The sequence below is a fragment of the Lissotriton helveticus genome, chromosome 6, assembly GCF_964261635.1.
Source record: "Lissotriton helveticus chromosome 6, aLisHel1.1, whole genome shotgun sequence".
In the NCBI taxonomy this organism is placed as follows: domain Eukaryota; kingdom Metazoa; phylum Chordata; class Amphibia; order Caudata; family Salamandridae; genus Lissotriton; species Lissotriton helveticus.
The window spans coordinates 828,306,472-828,325,108 of record NC_136067.1 but is presented as its reverse complement, the minus strand read 5'-3'; the positions used below and the strand labels follow the sequence as shown (position 1 = coordinate 828,325,108).

At 42.3% G+C, this 18,637-nt stretch overlaps 1 protein-coding gene across 2 annotated transcripts in view; it reads right to left on the bottom strand.

Moving 5' to 3' along the window:
* The window catches only part of SCML4 (Scm polycomb group protein like 4), a 571,844-nt gene that overhangs the window by 41,043 nt on the left and 512,164 nt on the right, over positions 1-18,637 (bottom strand). The window contains exon 7 of one of the 2 annotated variants that reach the window (XM_078648414.1): positions 11,113-11,376. The exons of the other annotated variant lie outside the window; for it this stretch is intronic. Coding sequence (XP_078504540.1) covers positions 11,113-11,376 — 264 coding nt within the window. The remainder of the gene's footprint in view (positions 1-11,112; positions 11,377-18,637) is intronic. 2 annotated transcript variants of the gene reach the window in all.

Here is an 18,637-nt window from a genome sequence, read left to right as displayed (position 1 = left end):
ATACATCACTGAGCAAAGTATTCTGTAGTTGGGATTAGTCGAAAATGACAAAGTTCTTAGTGTGTGTTCAGATAGTGATGAGAATGACTAGTCCAGGATGGCCGCCCACAAGGGAGACTGGTCTAAAATGGCCGCCAAATAGGTGAGATATAGACAGTAGTCCTCTGTTTATTGCTGCTACATAGATAGCAGGGAGGAGCAGTTTCCATTCACAGTCATGCAGGCAGGGGGCATAGAGATATTAGTCCTCTGTCTGCTGCTATTACTTTCAGCTTAAGGAAGGAATTTCTCTTTCTATTTGAGCAAGCCATGCTCAGTCTAGCTGGGAGGAATTCTTATCTCTGTGTGGGGGAGTTAAGCTGAGGAGCCTCGTGGACATCAGAGGTAGGGGGGGGGAGATTTATTCCTACAGTTTTATGGCCCCAGCCATTTTGAACAAAGGAGGTAGTTTTTAAAAAGTGAGCAGGCGGGTGGGAGGGAGCGATGGGAGAAGTAAATACCTTAAGACTCTGTGTGCCTGTTGAGTTGAGTTTGCCAGCAGAATCTTGCCAGCAGACTTTTGCAGAAGTAGTGTTTTAGTCCGAAGTCGGCTCAGACCCTTCCGCTTCGTAGATATATGTGCACTGTATGAGCGTGATCACAAACCAGGGCTCCAAACCTATATTACCCCGAGAAGCCCGACAACAGATTACCAGGTGTCCACCGATGCCAATGGGGGCAGGCTTCAATCTCCTATCACCCCTGCAGCTCTTGCTGGACTCAGGGCTCACTTCACTCGCTCCTCTGGGCAGGGCGCCCTAGCCTCCGGTCGCATACAGTCTCCTGTGCAGCCGGGGGCAATCTCTACTTCTCCGTCGTCTCTCCTGTGACCGTATCCGGCCTTCGGTGCTGCGGTGCGAGGGGAGGGGGGTCAGCCACGATATAATGGGATTTATATTTAGGTGGACGGGATATCCATCACTGTTGTGATGGAGTAACCCATCTGCCAAGACCTAAATCAGGCCCTAAGTTTCAGTGTTTCATCAGCTGCAGAGCTTTTTCAAGATGTAATACGACATATCATACAGCCTGTCATGAATGCTTTCTATTTTAGGATACCCTTTGGGTGGCAGTGTTTTGCGCTATATAAGACTGGAATACAATACAATACAATACAATGACATATTGTTTTTTGGAGCTACACAGAAGGAGCACGATAAGCTCTCACATAAGTGTGTTGTTTACTTGTTGATGCAGGTTTAACTTTAAATGCTGAGTAATGCGAGTTCCATAAGACAAAGCAGAAATTCTTTGGCCATATTTGAAGGGTGTATGACCACAGATCCAGCTAAAGTGCAAGCGTTATTAACTGTCCAGTACCTCACAAGATGTTTCCATGTTACGTTCATTCCTGGGCAAGGCAACCTACTGCTCTAGATACATACAAAACGTTGCCACTGTAAGTGCTCCATTGCGAGACTTGAAAATGAAGAATGCTTCATTGGTCACGTGAATGCGAGCAAAGCTTCAAGAAAATCAAACAAGCTATTGAGAACGATACTGAAATGGCATACTTTGATTGAAAGCTTAATACATAGGTTATTGTTGATGCTAGCCCGGTCGAGTTAGGCACAATCCTTGCACAGCACTGCAAACACCCAAATGTTCAAAAACATATTGTGGCATATGTAAACAGAAGTTTGTCCCAAACTGAGCGTGCTTATTCACAACCTGAGAAAGAAAGTTTAGCAGTGGTGGGGGCTTGGGAACATTTCCACGTATTCTTGTATGGAAAACCTTTTACGCTTGTGACGGATCATCAAGCATTGTTGACCATCCTTGGCAATCCAAAGGCCAAGATGCCTTCTCGCATTGAAAATTGGGGTCTACAGGTACAAGAATTCAAATACAGAATCATGAATTTTCCACAGAAATATTCCAAACCTGTTGACTACTTCTCAAGAATGCCTCTATAATGCCATGATAGTAGATCCCTCATCTATCATTCAAGAAAGAGTCATCAAGAGATTAGACAGCATCTTCACGACATGGGGTGTTCCTGCAATCTTAAAATCTGACCACGGCCCACCTTTCAACAGTCTAGAATTCAGACTTTCTCAGTTATCTTAATGTGAAGCATTAGAAGAGCATACCTCTTTGGCCACAGTCCAACGGCCTTGTCGACCATTTCATGAGTAGAAAGCTATTTAGCTTTTTGTATTGGAAAAACTCGACCTTAAAACTTTCTTGAATTTTACTCTTCGAGCTTACCTTTTGACCCCTCACTCAACCACACCAGAAAGCCCTGCAACCTTAAAGTTCAGGAGAGCCATTACAACCACATTACCTCAATAGACCAACAGAAATTCAAGTACTAAGGAAGAAACCTGTATACAAAACTTGGATCATAAAAGGAAAATGAAGGTCTATGCAGACAAGCGCTGACATGTAAATGATGTTACTTTTACTACAGGATATCGAGTGTTTGTCCTTTAGTCTAGAAAACAAAAGTCAGATGTTCCCTTCGATGCTGGCTGAGCAATTGCATGCTGTGACCAGCAAAGGACACATGGTGACTGCCCAATGTCCTTGGGAGTCCATTACGTGAGATCTCTTGCATTTTCGACATGTGGCTCATCGCTCGTCCAGCACTGATGTCAATGTAGAAACTGGTTCTGAAAGGACAATTGAAAACTCCCTGACAGCTATTGTTCCTACAGCGCCAAGACAGATCACGGACATTTCTACTGCCTGGCCCCAGTTTCTGAAGTCATGATCGGGACGTGTGATCTAAGCGCCATGAAGACTCATCAAAGAGCTATGATTGTATATATTTAATGAGGGGGAGATGTAGTGTTGTGTGAGTTAGCATTAGCAATGACAGAACCCTTTTGGCTCCTAATGGACTCCGTAGAACTGTGAAGTAAGTGTTAGAGCGTAGTGAAGTGAATGCAGGTTTAGTGTTTTGAGGTCGCAGTTATGTAATACCAAGCTGCATATGTGGCATAGTCATTGGCGGGTGCCCAGGCTGGGGAGGACGATACAATACATACACTCTGTCACTCATCCTTGCACCCATGTATCCTTTCATCCGCCCACTGACTCATTCTAACATTCAGTCACTTACCAGTCCACAATAATAGGCACACACAACTTCAGCAAGCACCTGTCGGCTAAATTAAAAGTATAATAATAAATCATATCACCACCTACACATTATGGGTGTAGGCGTGCAATAAAAATATTAAACAGTGAGTCATGCAGTGGTATTACACAGGTAAAGTTATTAGTAGTAGTCGTTTTATGGTCATATCTGGAGTTGTGTGTGTCCCCTCTCCTTTCTAAAAGGAGGAAGGAGGGCACATATTCTTACTACAATGCATAAATCTCCCCCAGGAATGCTGAACTGTGTTTAAGCAAAGAGTTACACCCAGGCATTGGCGTAAATCTATGTGTACCTACAATTACCTAGGTGGATTGGGCCTATTGAGTATTTTAGCTTTTCCAAATGATTTGGTCTCAAGGCTCTGCCAGGAGGTTTCATTGTATATGTTATTACCAAGTGGTGGGTTTGGTTGTTAGAGCGGACTTCGTAGGCATTAAGGGCCTTCCAACTGTATGCCTGGGCTTCATGTCTATACTCAGTGTGTGCTCCAGGCAGTGCCAGAACAGTGGTGGGGGATGCTCCAAAGGAGGGCAGCTTTCAGTCCCAACCTTTGTGCACTGATTTTGGATGATGTGCAAAATTGCCGTACTATTTTCTTATTTATGTATATATTGCCGAATTTGCCAATTCACAAAAGCATTTATCAGTATAGTAAGTAGTCCTAAAGGAGTACTCTTTTACTTGCTCTTATAGGCCCTTGTGAATTGGCCCTGAATCGTTCAATTTCCCATTAGTAAAAGGGCAAAGAGGGAACAGTCTGTCTATTTGTACTAATTATGTATGAATATTACCAGAAAAATTAAATTTTATTTAAATTTTAGGTATTTTGGATCAAGGTCACAAATGCGCATAAGGGCATAAAAGGGTACTACAGGAGTGGAATTGTCGTATGCCAAACAGTTGCGTAGAAAGAATGAAATAGGCCCTGGTGCAAACAAGAGAATTGCCTCCTTTGACCTCTGTTGAGGGTAGCAAAATACAACCAATATCAGGATTCAATGTGCTCCTCAGCTCTCTGAGCCCCGGTGCCACTGCACCTGCTGCACCGATGACAGCTTCATCCCCAATTCCAAAATGTCTTTGTGAATAGGCCTCATTGTGGGTAGTTTCAATGAGGGTGCTCTGAAGCAAAGTAATTTAACAGTGTAGAGTATGGAAGTGATAAAATAATGTATCTTACCTATGAGCGCCTACATTTCATATTTTCATAAGAAACACATAAACCACAAAACAAAGTATACAAAACAGACTAGAAAAATGTAAACTTTTCACAAATATCTCTCTGCTAAACTCTGAACCTGTGTTCAAATCCTAAATACAGCCAAGTTCCCTTCGCAACCACTATAAAACTGAGTGTAAGAAATACTCTGTCACTAGCAACTTGTGGGGGCAAGTGCTTGACAATCAGGGGCTTATTTATGGGTCCTTTCTGCTGCCATTGTGCCACTTTTTGTGATGTTACGGCACCGAACAAATTGCACCACGATGCGCTGTATTTTCAAAGTGACACGTCTAAGCAGATGCGTCACTTTGTAAACCCCTGCGCTACATTATACCTGCATCAGGTATAATATATGAAGGGTGGGCTCTCCGGCACAGAAAAGGCTTGTAGAAGTGTTGCAGTGAAATCTATGAGATTTCACTGCGACATTTCTAGGACGCCACTGGTCAAATCCTTACGCGTGCCTCACAGCAGGTGTAAGACTGACACAGGCCCTTTCAAAAGCCCCATGTGAAAGGACATATTGCTGGAGTTGTATCTGTTTTCAGGCACACCCCAGTAATGCGTCACTGTTGCGCCTAAAGATACATCAGGAATACTGACGTATTTGTAAATCCTTGCGACATTGAGCGCCGTACAGTAAATATGGCGCATCTATGGTGTCGCAAGGAGGGCGCACTGAAAAGTCTTGCATCGCTGTTTTCACGCAGAGATGCAACACTTTTCATAAATAAGACCTTCAGATTTTTGTAGGGAGATATAAACGTGGCATTTTGTCAGTCTGCGCTTTCGAACATATCCTTTGCTGTGTATGTTTTCTCAGACATAACTATTCTACATGATAACAATTTTAACAGGTGACAGTTTTGCACAAACGGGTTTGGGGTCAGTTTGGGCAAGAACTATCGCAAATATTTTACTGAACCAACACATGGAACACAGCACAGCTGACAAATAAAAATTAAGCCTTATTTACAGCGCTAATGCCAGCCAAACCTACTTCCCAGCTATTATAGGACTGTTTATTTACTTTTCCATCTCCAGTCTTGCTACATTCGGGTGCAATTACTTGAAGTTAGCTCAGGTGCTCGTTGACATTTTGTATGGAGATATTTAAATAAGGTTGACATTTTGCAGTAAATGATTTTCCAGCCCTATTATTTCCTCTGCACTTTCCCCACACTACTGATTTTAGCAGGTGTGAGATGCACAGAAATAGGTTTGGGGGAGAGTTTGGATGAAGATTGTAGGGAGGCGAAAGGTAATACTGAACCAGCGAAAGCGATTTAGCGATGTCATGGGTGTATTTTAAGTTTTCAGGACCACAAAGGACACTTCTTCAGATTCCAGACAACTCAAATAGCAAAGGCACACAGTGTGTATCATTAAAGACTGAAGGGAGGGGGGGAAGTTTAAAGAGGTAATGTGTCCCCAGGGTTTAGGAATTCCTACCTCTCACTTTATACGCACTCCTTCGTGTGAATGAATCGATTAAATTCCTCCTTTTTCATTCGAAGAATAGATGTCATCCAATCTCTTCAAATGAACAATTTTGAAATACATTTTCTCCTTTTGGAATCATTTACATTTACAAGGTATCAATGTACTTTCAATTTCCCTTATCTTACCTTTCTTCCCCTTGCTTTATACATTTATTTAAAGAGCAGTTCGGTTTATAACCTTCATCATAAACATTACAGTATATTACTGGTTCTGGTTTACCAATGTATCTCAATAATTCCCCTATTCCCCCCTTCATCTATTTTTGTATTTCTAAATCAAATCTTACACAGTCAAATGTAGTGTCTGGAATACACGACCCGTATTTGATTTTTTAATCCAGTTTACATGAATGACATTGTCATAATCCATAGTCCACACGTAGTATCTCATTAGGGTGCTGATAAATTGGTTAGAAATTATTCTTAATTTAACTTAGTTTAGTTTAAGGCTCACAGTCCTGCATCTGAATGTGTTAATTATTTTCAGTTAACAGGTGCACTTTTCAAGTGTGCTTTTGAAACTGCACGTAGGATCAAGATTAATAAATTCATTAAATGGTGAATTTCTTGTATTATTAAATGGTTTGAATGCATAATTGTTTGTATGTGTTTTTGGAGCTGACAGTATAATTTCCCGAGGGCATCGCTTGCTCTGGATGAGGTTGTATGACAAAACATTTTGGACAAAAATATTGCGAAACATAAATATTGCGAAAACTATATCAGGAACTTGTATTTACATACTTTGTATGTCAACTAGAAAAATGTGGAGTCAAGCATATCTTGGACTAGAATATCATCAGAAAACAGGTAAGTATATTGATGTTACTACACTTATTTAATTAAACTTAGATATTAAGGTTTAAAATAATAATTCAAATAAAAGTGAATAAATGTAACATTAAAAAATGTAACAATAGAAACTTAAAACAAAGAAACTATATACTTAAAAAAATAAAACAATATTTAAACAATTAATACAAATGTATCGCTTTACAATTATTTATAACAATATCAATTTAACAAGCATATATATTATAAAAACTTATAGTAAATTACATAAATAATTAAAAACAAAAGCATATGAACTAAAATATGACATATTATTTAATTTGATAAAAAATGGAAAATACATATTATAACAATGGAAAAAATAAACATTTCCACTCCTAACCCAGCAACAGTAGGGAAATTGTTGGATTTGCAGGGTTAGGATTGACTATTCCCAATCCAAGTTTAGCAAAAGGAGGGAGAGTGTTCAGCTTTGGAGGGGTCAGATTTACTATTCCCACTCCAATTTGAACAGCAGTAAGGAAAATGTTGGACTTTGGAGGGGTCAGATTTACCATTCTCTCTCCATTTCAAATTCATTATTGGATTTTACAGAAAATGTATTAAAAAAGGTAATATTAAAGTGCTGTGTAAAGAAAATAATCAGATCAAAACAGAATACACATAACAGATATAAAAGGAAACGTATCAGGGAAGAATAACAGAACTATCCGAACTATCAGAACTATCCGAGTCCTGGTGCAAACCTTCGTAAAGTATACAACAATACTCTCCAGATGAAGCAAAAAGTCTGGAAATCACAGGAGATTAGACTTAATTAGCAAACAATGTATCCAGGAAAGTTGCTATACCATGGTGATATACTTTATAACAGACCATCATCACAGATAAAATAGGGCAGAGGAAGGAAAAGAATATCGAGAAGTGAGTAAGAGTGGACACTGTTATAAGTACCTATGATGAACAGGTTACTAGCTCTAAGGTATATTCTAGTGGTTCCATCAACTGATAGTGATGTTGTGTAAATGGGATAGGACCACCTCAGGGAAGGATTAGCACTGGAAAAATTATTGGCCAATGATTTCCAAATTGGTTTATGTTGAGGTCTCCAGTGGGATCGTTGGAGAGCGATGTTGTCTGTCTCTCTTATATGAATCATCCAGTTTAACCTTGCTTTGAATGAAGTGGTAGAGAGGTCTTTCCAATTACTGATCACAGACTTGCAGGACGCTGTTAAGAAAATGCCCAGTAATAGTTTTATCATTAGTCAAGCCTACCTGTGGATCTAGAAATCCATTAATGAGAGAAGTGAATTCTCTTTTGAATTGAAAGCCAAACAGTGTTGAGATACAAGTAAATAACTTATCCTGAATGGAGACACTGAGCGGTCGAAATACAAAAGGTGTGGTAGAGCACCAGTTTCCTCATTGCAGTTCCAGCATGTCAGATTATCTTTAAGAGACAATTAGCGTAATCGTGATTGGGTCCAGTCAGTTCTGTGTAATGTTCTGTGTAATAAACACTATTTAGTTTGGGATAAGATAGGAGAGATTTTGTGAGCAATCCTTGAGAATTCTGTGCATGCAAAGACAGAGGCGAAATGTCAGGTTCAGTCTTCTGAGGGACCTTGGTGTTCACTTCTCTTTCTGAGACTTCAAAATAAAAGGACTAATGTGACAATCTTGCTGGATACTGGTGAAGGAAGTGTTTTTTTCTAGAACACAATAACATTTATATAAAGAGTACAAGTATTTCAGAATATATCAGAATTAGGAAAGTACATTTGTTGTTAATGCTGAAGTGTTTTTGAAACAAATACTTTAATATGATCAAAACAAATCAATACACTAGATGATACACTAGATGATGCCATTTCCACACATTATTGTTTGTGTGCTGTATAGTTTTATTAGTAAAACTGTATGTCTGTGCAAATATAATGGTCATTTCAATTGAAAGTGTGTTACCTATAATACCACACCATGCATACTCCACTCTATGCCACTCCACTCATCTCTGCACCACTCCACTTTACACCACTCCACATCACTGCACTCTGAACCACTGTATTCGACTCCACTGTGAACCACTTCACTCAATGCCACTGCACTCTATGCCACTTCACTCTATGCCAATTCACTCTACGCCTCTCTACTCTACTCTGAACCACTCTACTCTATGCCAAATCACTTTACGCCACTCCACTCTACTCTACAGCACTCTTCATCACTGCATTTTACTCCACTCCAGTCTAGGCCACTCACTCTACTCTGCGAAACTCCACTTTATGCCACTCCAATCCACGCCACTCTGCAACACCGCACTCTACACCACTGTACTCTATGCAAATACACTCTATGCCAATGCACTCTTCTCTTACCACTCAACTCTTCACCCCTGCACTCTCTGCCAATCCACGGTGGCCACTCAATTCTATTCTGCACCACTACACTCTATGCCACTGCAGTCTACATCACTTTACTCTACTGCATTACACTCTACACCAATGCCACTCTACCTTGCACCAACCATCTCTAAGCCATTTCACTCTACCCTGAAACAATCTACTCTACGCCACTGCACTTTATGCCACTGCACTCTACACCAGTCCACTCCACTCTGTACCACTCCATTATTTACCACTGCACTCTACACCACTCTACTCTAAATCACTGCACTCTATGCCACTGCAGTCTATGCAACGGCAAATGCACTCTACCTAACTGCACTCTGAACCACTGCACTCTACTTTGCACCACTTTACTCTACACCACGGCTCTCTGAGCCACTCTACTCTATGCCACTATACTGTATGCCAATGCACTCTATGCCACTCTAAAGTCTATGGCACTCTACTGTAAAACACTGAACACTCTGCCTCTGAACTCTATGCCACTCTATGCTGCGCTACTGCGCTACTGCACTCTACACCACACTCCTCTGTATCACTGCACTCTATGCCACTGCACTCTGCAGCACTCCACTCTACGTTCCAGCACTCATCTATGCCACTGCACTCTATGACACTCTACTCTAATCTGCACCACTGCACCCTACACCATTGTACTCTAAGCTAGTGCACTCTCTGCCACTGCACTCTGCACCACTGCACTCTGCACCACTACACTCTTCACTACTGTACTCTACTATGCGCCACTCTAATCTATGCTACTGCATTGTACACCACTGCATTGTACGCCACTGAATTCTATGCTACTGCAGTCTATGCCACTGCACTATATGCCACTATACTCTGCAACACTCTACGCCTACGCACTCGACACCAGTCCCTCCATACCAGTCCACTCCACTCTACTCTACGCCACTCCATGCCACTGTATACCACTCTATGCCACTGAACTCTGCAGCACTCCACTCTATGCCACTGCACTCTATGCTATGGCACTCTACGGCACTATACTCTACTCTGCACCACTCTACACCACTCTACTCTGTATCACTCTACACCACTACTCTCAATGCCACTCTAATCTACTCTGCAGCATTGCATTCTGCACCACTGTAGTCTATGCCACTCTGCACCTACTCTACTCTGCACTACTCTATTCTGCACTACTGCACTCTACACCACTGCACTCTACCATGCAACACACTAATCTGTGCCACTGCATTCTATGATGCTACATTGTATGCTGCTGAACTCTAAGCCTCTGAACTCTACGCCACTGCATTCTACACCATTAGACTCTGCAGCACTATAAGCCAATGCATTCTACTCTAAACCCACTCCACTGTACGACACTCTAGATAAGACAACTCTAATGCCACGCCAATACACAACACTCCATGCCACTCCACTCTATGACACTCTACTCCATTCTTTGCCATTCCACTCTACATCACCCCGTGTCACTCTGCTCTATGCCTCTAACTTGTAGCCATGATAAACAGCAGCCACATTGGTGTAGAACATGGCTAAAATATATTGACAAAGCTGATAGCTTTTGCATGAGTAAGACCTATTGACTTTGCCAAGCTTGTTGTGTGTCCAAAAGCTGAATCATTATTTAATGGAGGCAATGGCAATCAATGAATAATGCGAAACCTTCATATCCAGTACCTAAACATTTAACTGGACCAAATAATAACTTCAAGCTTCCAATAGTACCAATAATTATGCTACGGATGAACAGTGACTTTGATTATATGGTAATTCGCCTCATGTATATGCATTGTGAATATCTCGAAAACCTGTATGGGTTTTACTTTACAAATGATGGGCGACCCCACCTCTAAAATTAACAGGTAACATGTGGGATTTTGAAAGTCATCTTTGAAAGGTCTACATATAACTATGAGCGGATATCATATAAAATATGATGAATGGTAACAGGTGTTTTCATCACGGAAATGCTGCTAACTATAGAGTTTTTAGGCCAAAGAGTTGTTCTCGTGATTTCTCAATGAACACAAACATTCCATGAACTCACCACTTCTGTTCCCTTCGTGATAGGCTCCATTTCGTGTAGGGCTGTTTGTCTGACGCCGCAGTACGGTAGATGTTGGTGCCCCTGCAGACAGCTGACCAGAGCGATGGTTGCACGCGGAGGATCCGCCCCCAAGTCGCCCGTCTCCAGAGTTCTGTCGCCCTGGGTACACAGAGCCCATGTAATTGAACGCAGAATCCGAAGGTTCTACATTGTAGCGTTTTGTGTTCACAGAGTCAGCCAAGTAATCATCTGGCATACCTGTCCCTGTTGTGTAGAAAAAGCAACGCAAAAACGTATAAAGCACACCTCTAATTATTTAACTAATTAGACTGTGTAACAATGTACTTGACAGTTGTTTTAACTCTGAGGCATTCTCCTTTTTCGTTGAATGGCAAAGTAAAGCTTGTCTTATGTCCCATAGGGTTACCTGAATGTCACTTTAAAAAAATAGATGTGTATTTGCTTGAATTATTTCCCCATACATCATATCACATGTTCTAAATTTGTTCAACCACTGTTTGACCTCCCTCACACACTGTGAGAGCGTACGTGGTGGGAATAGTAAACAGGCATTAGAAAAGCTGATAGGTTTCGCCTATGCAAGAGCTAATGACTTTGCCAGTGTTTTAGCCATGTTGTACACCAGCATGGCTGCTGTTCAGCGTGGCTAAAGGTTTGTGGCATTGAGGAGAGTAGTGTAAAGTGGAGTGTCACTTAGTGGAGTGGCGAAGAGAGGAGGAGATTGTTGTGGAGCATAGTGTCATAGAGTGGAGTGGAGTGTCATAGAGTGGAGTAGATTGAAGTGGAGTAGAGTAGAGTGGCATAGAGTGGTATGGCATAGTGGAGGCGTGTAGAGTAGAGTAGAGTATCATAGAGTGGAGTAGCATAGAATGTCATAGAGTGGAGTGGCATAGAGGGGTGTTCAGTGGAGTGGTGTGTTGTGGAGTGGAGGACAGTGGAGTGAAGTAGAGCGAAGGGGCATAGAGTGAAGTAAAGATGCATAAAGGGAGTTGTGTAAAGTTAAGTAGAGTGTTGTAGAGTGGAGTTGCATAGAGTGGAGTAGAGTGTCAGAGTAGAGTGGTGCAGAGTGGAGTGGCATATAGGGAAGTACAGTGGAGTGGTGCAGAGTGGAGTTATGGAATAGGGTGGATTAGTGTGTCAGAGTAGTGGAGTAGAGTAGAGTGGTGTAGAGTGGAGTTAAAGTTGCATAGAGGGAGTTGTGTAGAGTGAAGTTCAGTGTTGTAGAGTGGAGTGGCATAGAGTGGAGTGGTGCAGCTTAGAGTGGAGTAACGTGTTGTAGAGGAGAATGGAGTGGCATAAAGTGGAGTGGAGTGGTGTGACAGAATGGAGTGGCGTTAAAGGATGTAGAGCAGAGTAAAGTGTTGAGGAGTAGAGGGGCATACTGTAGATGGACCCAGAGTGGAGTAGAGTGGAATGGCATGGAGTGGAGTACAAGGGAGTAGTGTAGATTGGACTAGAGTAATGTAGGGGCATATTATCAAAGACCGGTGTTAAAATTATCGCAGTTTTATCGGCAGGAAACTGCCGATAAAACGGCGATAATGGGCTTGATAATACGCCCTTATTAATTCCCATAGAAGCCCATGTTAACATCAGAACATGGGCTTCTATGGGAATTAACAAGGGCGTATTATCAAGCCCATTATCGCCGTTTTATCGGCAGGTTCCTGCAGATAAAACTGCGATAATTTTAACACCGGTCCTTGATAATATGCCCCGTAGAGTGGAATGACCTTGAGGAGCTTAAGGTGTTGTGGAGTGTCTTAAAGTATTGTGGCATAGAGCAGAGCATTGTAGAGAGGAGTGTTGTAGAGGGGAAAGGTGTAGAGTGTCGTAGAGTGTCGTAGAGTGGAGTGGCATAGAGTGGTGTACAGTGGAGTGGTGGAGATTGGAGTAGTGGAGTAGAGTAGATTGTAGCATTGTCGAGTGGAGTGGACAGTCATAGAGTGGAGTCGCGTAGAGTGGAGTCTTATAGAGTAGAGAGGAGGGACGTTGAGTAGAGGAAAGTAGTATGGAGTGGCATATAGGGAATTGCGTATAGTGGAGTAGAGTGCTGTAGAGTGGAGTGGCACACAGTAAAGTACAGTGGAGTGAGATAGAGTGTCGTAGTGGAGTACAGTGCCATAGAGTGGAGTAGCATAGAGTAGTGTAGAGTGTTGTAGAGTGGAGTAAAGTTTCGCAGAGTGGAGTGTTGTAGACTGGTGTGTCATAGAGTGGGGTGTTATAGAGTGGAGTGTTATAGAGTGGAGTGGTGTAAAGTGGAGTAGGGTAGAGTGGAGTGGAGTGGCATAGAGTGACATGCAGTGGAGTGGCATAGAGTGGCTGGCATACAGCGGAGGGGTGTAGAGTGGAGTAGTGTCGTAGAGTGCAGTGACACATAGTGGAAAAGTGTTTAGTAGAGTGGAATGGAGTGTCTTAGAGTGAAGTGCCTTAGAGTAGGGGGGTCACAGAGTAGAGTGTCATACAGTGTCATAGAGTGGAGTAGAGTGGAGTGGCGTAGAGTGGAGTAAAGTTGTGTAGAGTGGCATAGAGAGAACTGCATACAGTGGAGTAAAGTGGTGTAGAGTAGAGTTGGGTGGGGTGTTGTCAAGTATAGTGTCATATAGCTGAGGGTCGTGGAGGGTCACAGAGTGGAGGGGCATAGAGTTGAGGGGCGAAGAGAGGAGTAAAGTGTCCTACAGTACAGTGGAGTGGCATAGGCAGGAGTAAAGTTTTGTAGAGTGGAGAGGCACTGAGTGGTGTAGAGTGGAGTGGCGTAGTGTGGAGTAGTGTGGAGTGCTGTAGAGTGTCATAGAGTGTTGTCAAGTATAATGTCGTATAGTTGAGGGTCGTAGAGTCGAGGGTCACAGAGTGGTGGGGAGTAGAGTTGAGGGGTGTAGAGAGGCATGAAGTGGAGTGTCGTACAGTGAACTGGAGGGTCGTAGAGTGAAGGGTCATAGAGTGGAGGGACGTCGAGTGGAGGGGCGAATAGTGGAGGGGCATAGAGTGGAGTAAAGTGTCCTAAAGTACAGTGGAGTGGCATAGAGTTGGTGGTATGGAATACAGGAGAGTGGCATAGAGTAGAGTGGCATGGAATAGAGTGGAGTGGCATGGAGTGGAGTGGAGGAAAGTTCCATAGAGTGGAGCAGCATTGAGTGATGTAGAGTTGAGTGCCATAGTGTAGAGTAGAGTGGAGTGCTGCAGGGTGTCGTGGAGTGTTGTGCAATGGCGTAGAGTTGTAGAGTGGGGTGGAGTGCTGTAAAGAGGCATGGAGTGAAGTGGCACAGAGTGGAGTAGAGTGGCCTAGGGTGAAGTGGCATTGAGTATCAAAGAGTGGAGGGGCATAGAGTGGCGTACAGTTGAGAGGTGTAGAGTGGAGTAGTGTTGTAGAGTGCAGTGACACATAGTGGAAAAGGGTGTTGTAGAGTGGAGTAGAGTGGAGTGGGGTAGGGTGGAAGGGCACAGAATGGTTGGGTGTAGAGCAGAGTGTCAGAGTGGAGTGGCATAGAGTGTCGAAGGGTGGAGTGGCATAGAATAGCGTACAGTGGAGTGGTATAGAGTGGAGTAGTGAAGTAGAGTGTTGTAGAGTGGAGTAAAGTGTCATAGAGTGGAGTACCATGTAGTGCAGTGGAGTGAAGTAGAGTGGAGTAGTGTAGTGTATAGTGGAGTAAAGTGTCATAGAGTAGAGTGGCATAGTCTGGAGTGGCCTAGATTGGAGTAAAGTGGTGTGTTGTAGAGTGGAGGGGCGTAGACCAGCATCCAGTGTTGTGGAGAGGACTGTCGGAAAGTGAAAGGATATAGAATGAAGTGTTGTGGAGTGTAGTGTGTAGAGTGTGGCGGAGTGTCGTAGGATGGAGTGCCCTAAAGTGGAGTGTCGTAGAGTGGAGTGGAGTGACAGAGTGGAGTCGAGTCGAGTGGCATAGAGTGGGGTGTTGCGTCTTGGGGTGGAGTGCTCTAGAGTGGAGTGGCTTAGAGTGTAGTTTCGTAGGGTGGAGTGGGATAGAGTAGAATAGCATGGAGTGTTGTAGAGAAGTGTGTCAAAGAGTACAGTGTTGTAAAGTGGAGTGTCGTATAGTGGAGTAGAGTGTCATAGAATGGACTGACGTAAAGTTGAGTATGCATGGTGTGGAAGCGCACTGCAATTACAGACAACACATTTTCAAAGGGAATTAACATCACATTTGCACTTACTGTTTTACTGATAAAACTATGTAGCCCACAAATGACAATGTGGCATCACCTAGTGCATTCCTTTGTGTTGATCATATTCACATATTTGTTTCCACCACACTTCAGAATTACAAAACAATGTGCTTCATTTGCGCTTTCCTAATTTTGATATATTCTAAAATATTTTAACAGTTCTTTTACAGACATTTGAATTGTATTGAGTGCTAGAAAAAAAACCTTCCTTTCCCACCCACGTATACAGCAAGATTGTCGCATAAATCCTCTTCCTTTAAAGTCAGGGAAGGAAAAGTAAACAGCAAGCTCCCTTGGAAGCCAGAGCCTAACATTTGACCTCTGTATTTGAATGCCCAGCAAATATGACAGGATAGGAACAACATGTAAATGACTGTTTACAGAAAGCGAGCACTTGAGTGACGGCAAACAGGCTATGTTCCAAGGGAGGGACAACGATATGCTGGAAAGCCTAAAACAAATACAGCCAGCAAATAGGAAAAAAGCAAATGTGAGTCACAACCTACAAACCCATTTGTAAGCAATGGACGAAATGCATTCCCAGGGAAGCTTTCAGAATGTCCCCAAAAATGTTCTTTCACAATCAGACAGCTGTGCTGTCTGGTAGTCTTCAACATAAAAGGTGCATGTCACGTGGCAGTTCAGACATTGAAAATAAGATGAGGGCTGCCTGTGTTCCACAGCTTTGCAAATGTCACAGATAGAAATATACACATACGTCAGAAGCAATAACCTGGACTGGTCTCCGGGTCTGAAAAAAGCTTCAAGCTCAACAGATCCGAATAAAGTGGTGAATGTTGTTTACCTACATCTGAAAACTGACAGACATAGCAGTGGAGGAAATAGAGGGTAAGTGCCACCTTTCAGACTTACTGCCTCCAGAGATGTAAACCCACACATGAGTATTAACACATACGAATAACAATAATTGGAGTTAAGTAGGGCTGAGATTTTAACCACTTCGGCGCTCATGACGAGCTCAGCTCGTCATGAGTGACGACGCTCGTACGCTCATGACGAGCTGAGCTCGTCATGTAACGCGGCTTTAAAAAAAACGCAGCGCACAGCGGGAAAACCGCTAGCGCGCATGCGGTTAATAAACATTATCACTTAACTATAAGGCCACTTTTCAAATATTGAATGAAGATTGCAATGATAAAATTATTAGTAGGACCCCTGGAATTATGTGACAAAGAATGATTAACATATGTGGCAGAGTTTACCTAATTAAGTGGCAAGAAAGGGTACATTAGGCAGCATAATGTGGCACCCTTGCTGGCAGCAATATTTCACTATTTTATCATTTTAACATACTTTAATACTTGTATAAATGTTTAATCTTATTGCCACCGTGTAAATACTGCAAACAGGAGTTGATAGGTGACCAGTTAGAATTTTCAGAGAGTCTGCCACTGCCTGCCACATGTGTGGTGCTTTATTGGTAATTTTGGATTTGTTTGAGCTAGAAATAATTTTTGGGTAGGAATATGCACATTTCTACAGCAGAGCTGGACTATGTGGTGAGTGTGGTAAATCCATAATCATTCACAATGCTCAACAGCCACAGAGGCACACATTTCCAGGGGCCTTGATTACAGGACCATTGATAGATTGCCATCAGCATTACTGGAAAGTCCCAAATGACATTTCTGGGACAGGATATGGCTTAACGGCCACAGCTGCTGACTGTGGAACTGGGGAACCAGGTTCGAGTCTCAGCATCTTCTGATTCTGAGCAAATCACTCAATCTCCTCATGTCTAAAAAAAGTATGTGTCCTTGTGTAATGTAACTGGTCGTCATGTAAAGCGCTCTAATACCGTTGAGTCGAGTTCAAGCTATGTAAATCTGCCTAAAAATTGAATAATTCTCACTAGTGTCCCTTCTCCTTTTCCGCCTCGGTATCCAACCCTGAGTCCAGAAATGCATGAGTTGAGCTTGTGAGCGGACTAGAGTGCCCACCAAACTGAACCTTACACCATAAGGAATGTCCATACACCTCGCAAAATGTAGATTGCCTGCAATGGTCAGAAAAATGTCACATCAGTTGTCCACGGTCCAATACCTCTGTCAAGACATTCTGTTGATGTTTATCTCCATTGACAGGTAATACATATTACCCAAAGGTGGGATGTCAAGATAACTCTGGTGATTAATGTACCGTTAGGATCAATATCAGAGTTTTGTCTAGTGGCAGTTTTGACTCAACTAAGGTAGGCAGAGGGTTAATATTCCTGCTGCAAAGGAAGTGTACCATGCAGATCAGAGAGACCCTTTTGTTACTGTTCAGTTCATAAGTTACAACCATAATCTAACACAGTGAGCTATGAAGTGTCATCAAAGAGCTGCATGCAAACTACATGGTACAGGATAGAAAGTTGTTTTTTTCAGTCTTTAACTATTTTAATTTTCTAAAAAAGTTTTGTTTGGGCAGAAAAATTCATATTTGTAAAGCCAACCCTAACCACTGTGTTACGTTCTGAATCCTGGGACTGAGCTTCTCCAGACCAATCACTCTTAAAAAATGGCTACTAGTATGGATGACATGAATCCTACACCTTGTAGCCCCCTTTGTCTTCTGTAACATTTTCTATACACTTATTGACACATGTATTATTCATTTTCTCTGTATTTGAATGTGAACTAAAGTGCTCAAAACCCCTACACTAGTATGAAAGGCACTATAAAACATGTGAGAGAGGGGCTATGGAGAGATGAGGGGCACTGCTGGAGGATGATAGAGAAGGAAGCATTGAAGAGCCCCAACGAAGATTATTGAATCCTGGTGCACTCTGATGCCATCATTTAATATGCTTTAAAACCTATTACAATTGAATATATAATGACAAATGTGTAAAATAGTTTTACTGGAGGGGATATGTTGTCTAGACTGGCCCATTGCACATTTATAACTTACATTTTACAAGTATCGTTTGTGCTAAGGGGTTTCTACTGCTCTGATAAGTCAAGCATCAAAATATGCCCTTGGAATTAATTGCCCAGGTCAAACTGAATGTCTTTAGAAGCCATCCCAGAATCATCGAATGATCATCCAACTACTCTAGAAGTCATTTCCTGAACATCAGACATCATCAAGCTCTTGAGGTCATCAGCAGAGTTTAGAAACTCAGCTTGATGACTTCAGGATGACTTGAAAATGGCTGTCTGATTACTTTACAGGATGTGATTGCTCTTGATGACTTGACGATGATTCTGAAATGAGTATCTGATGATGTTACTTCGTGGCAAAGGGTAAACCTATCTCATTTATAACACAGAGAGCTATGAATACAAAGTGCACTCCAGTGCTTTTTAAAAATATA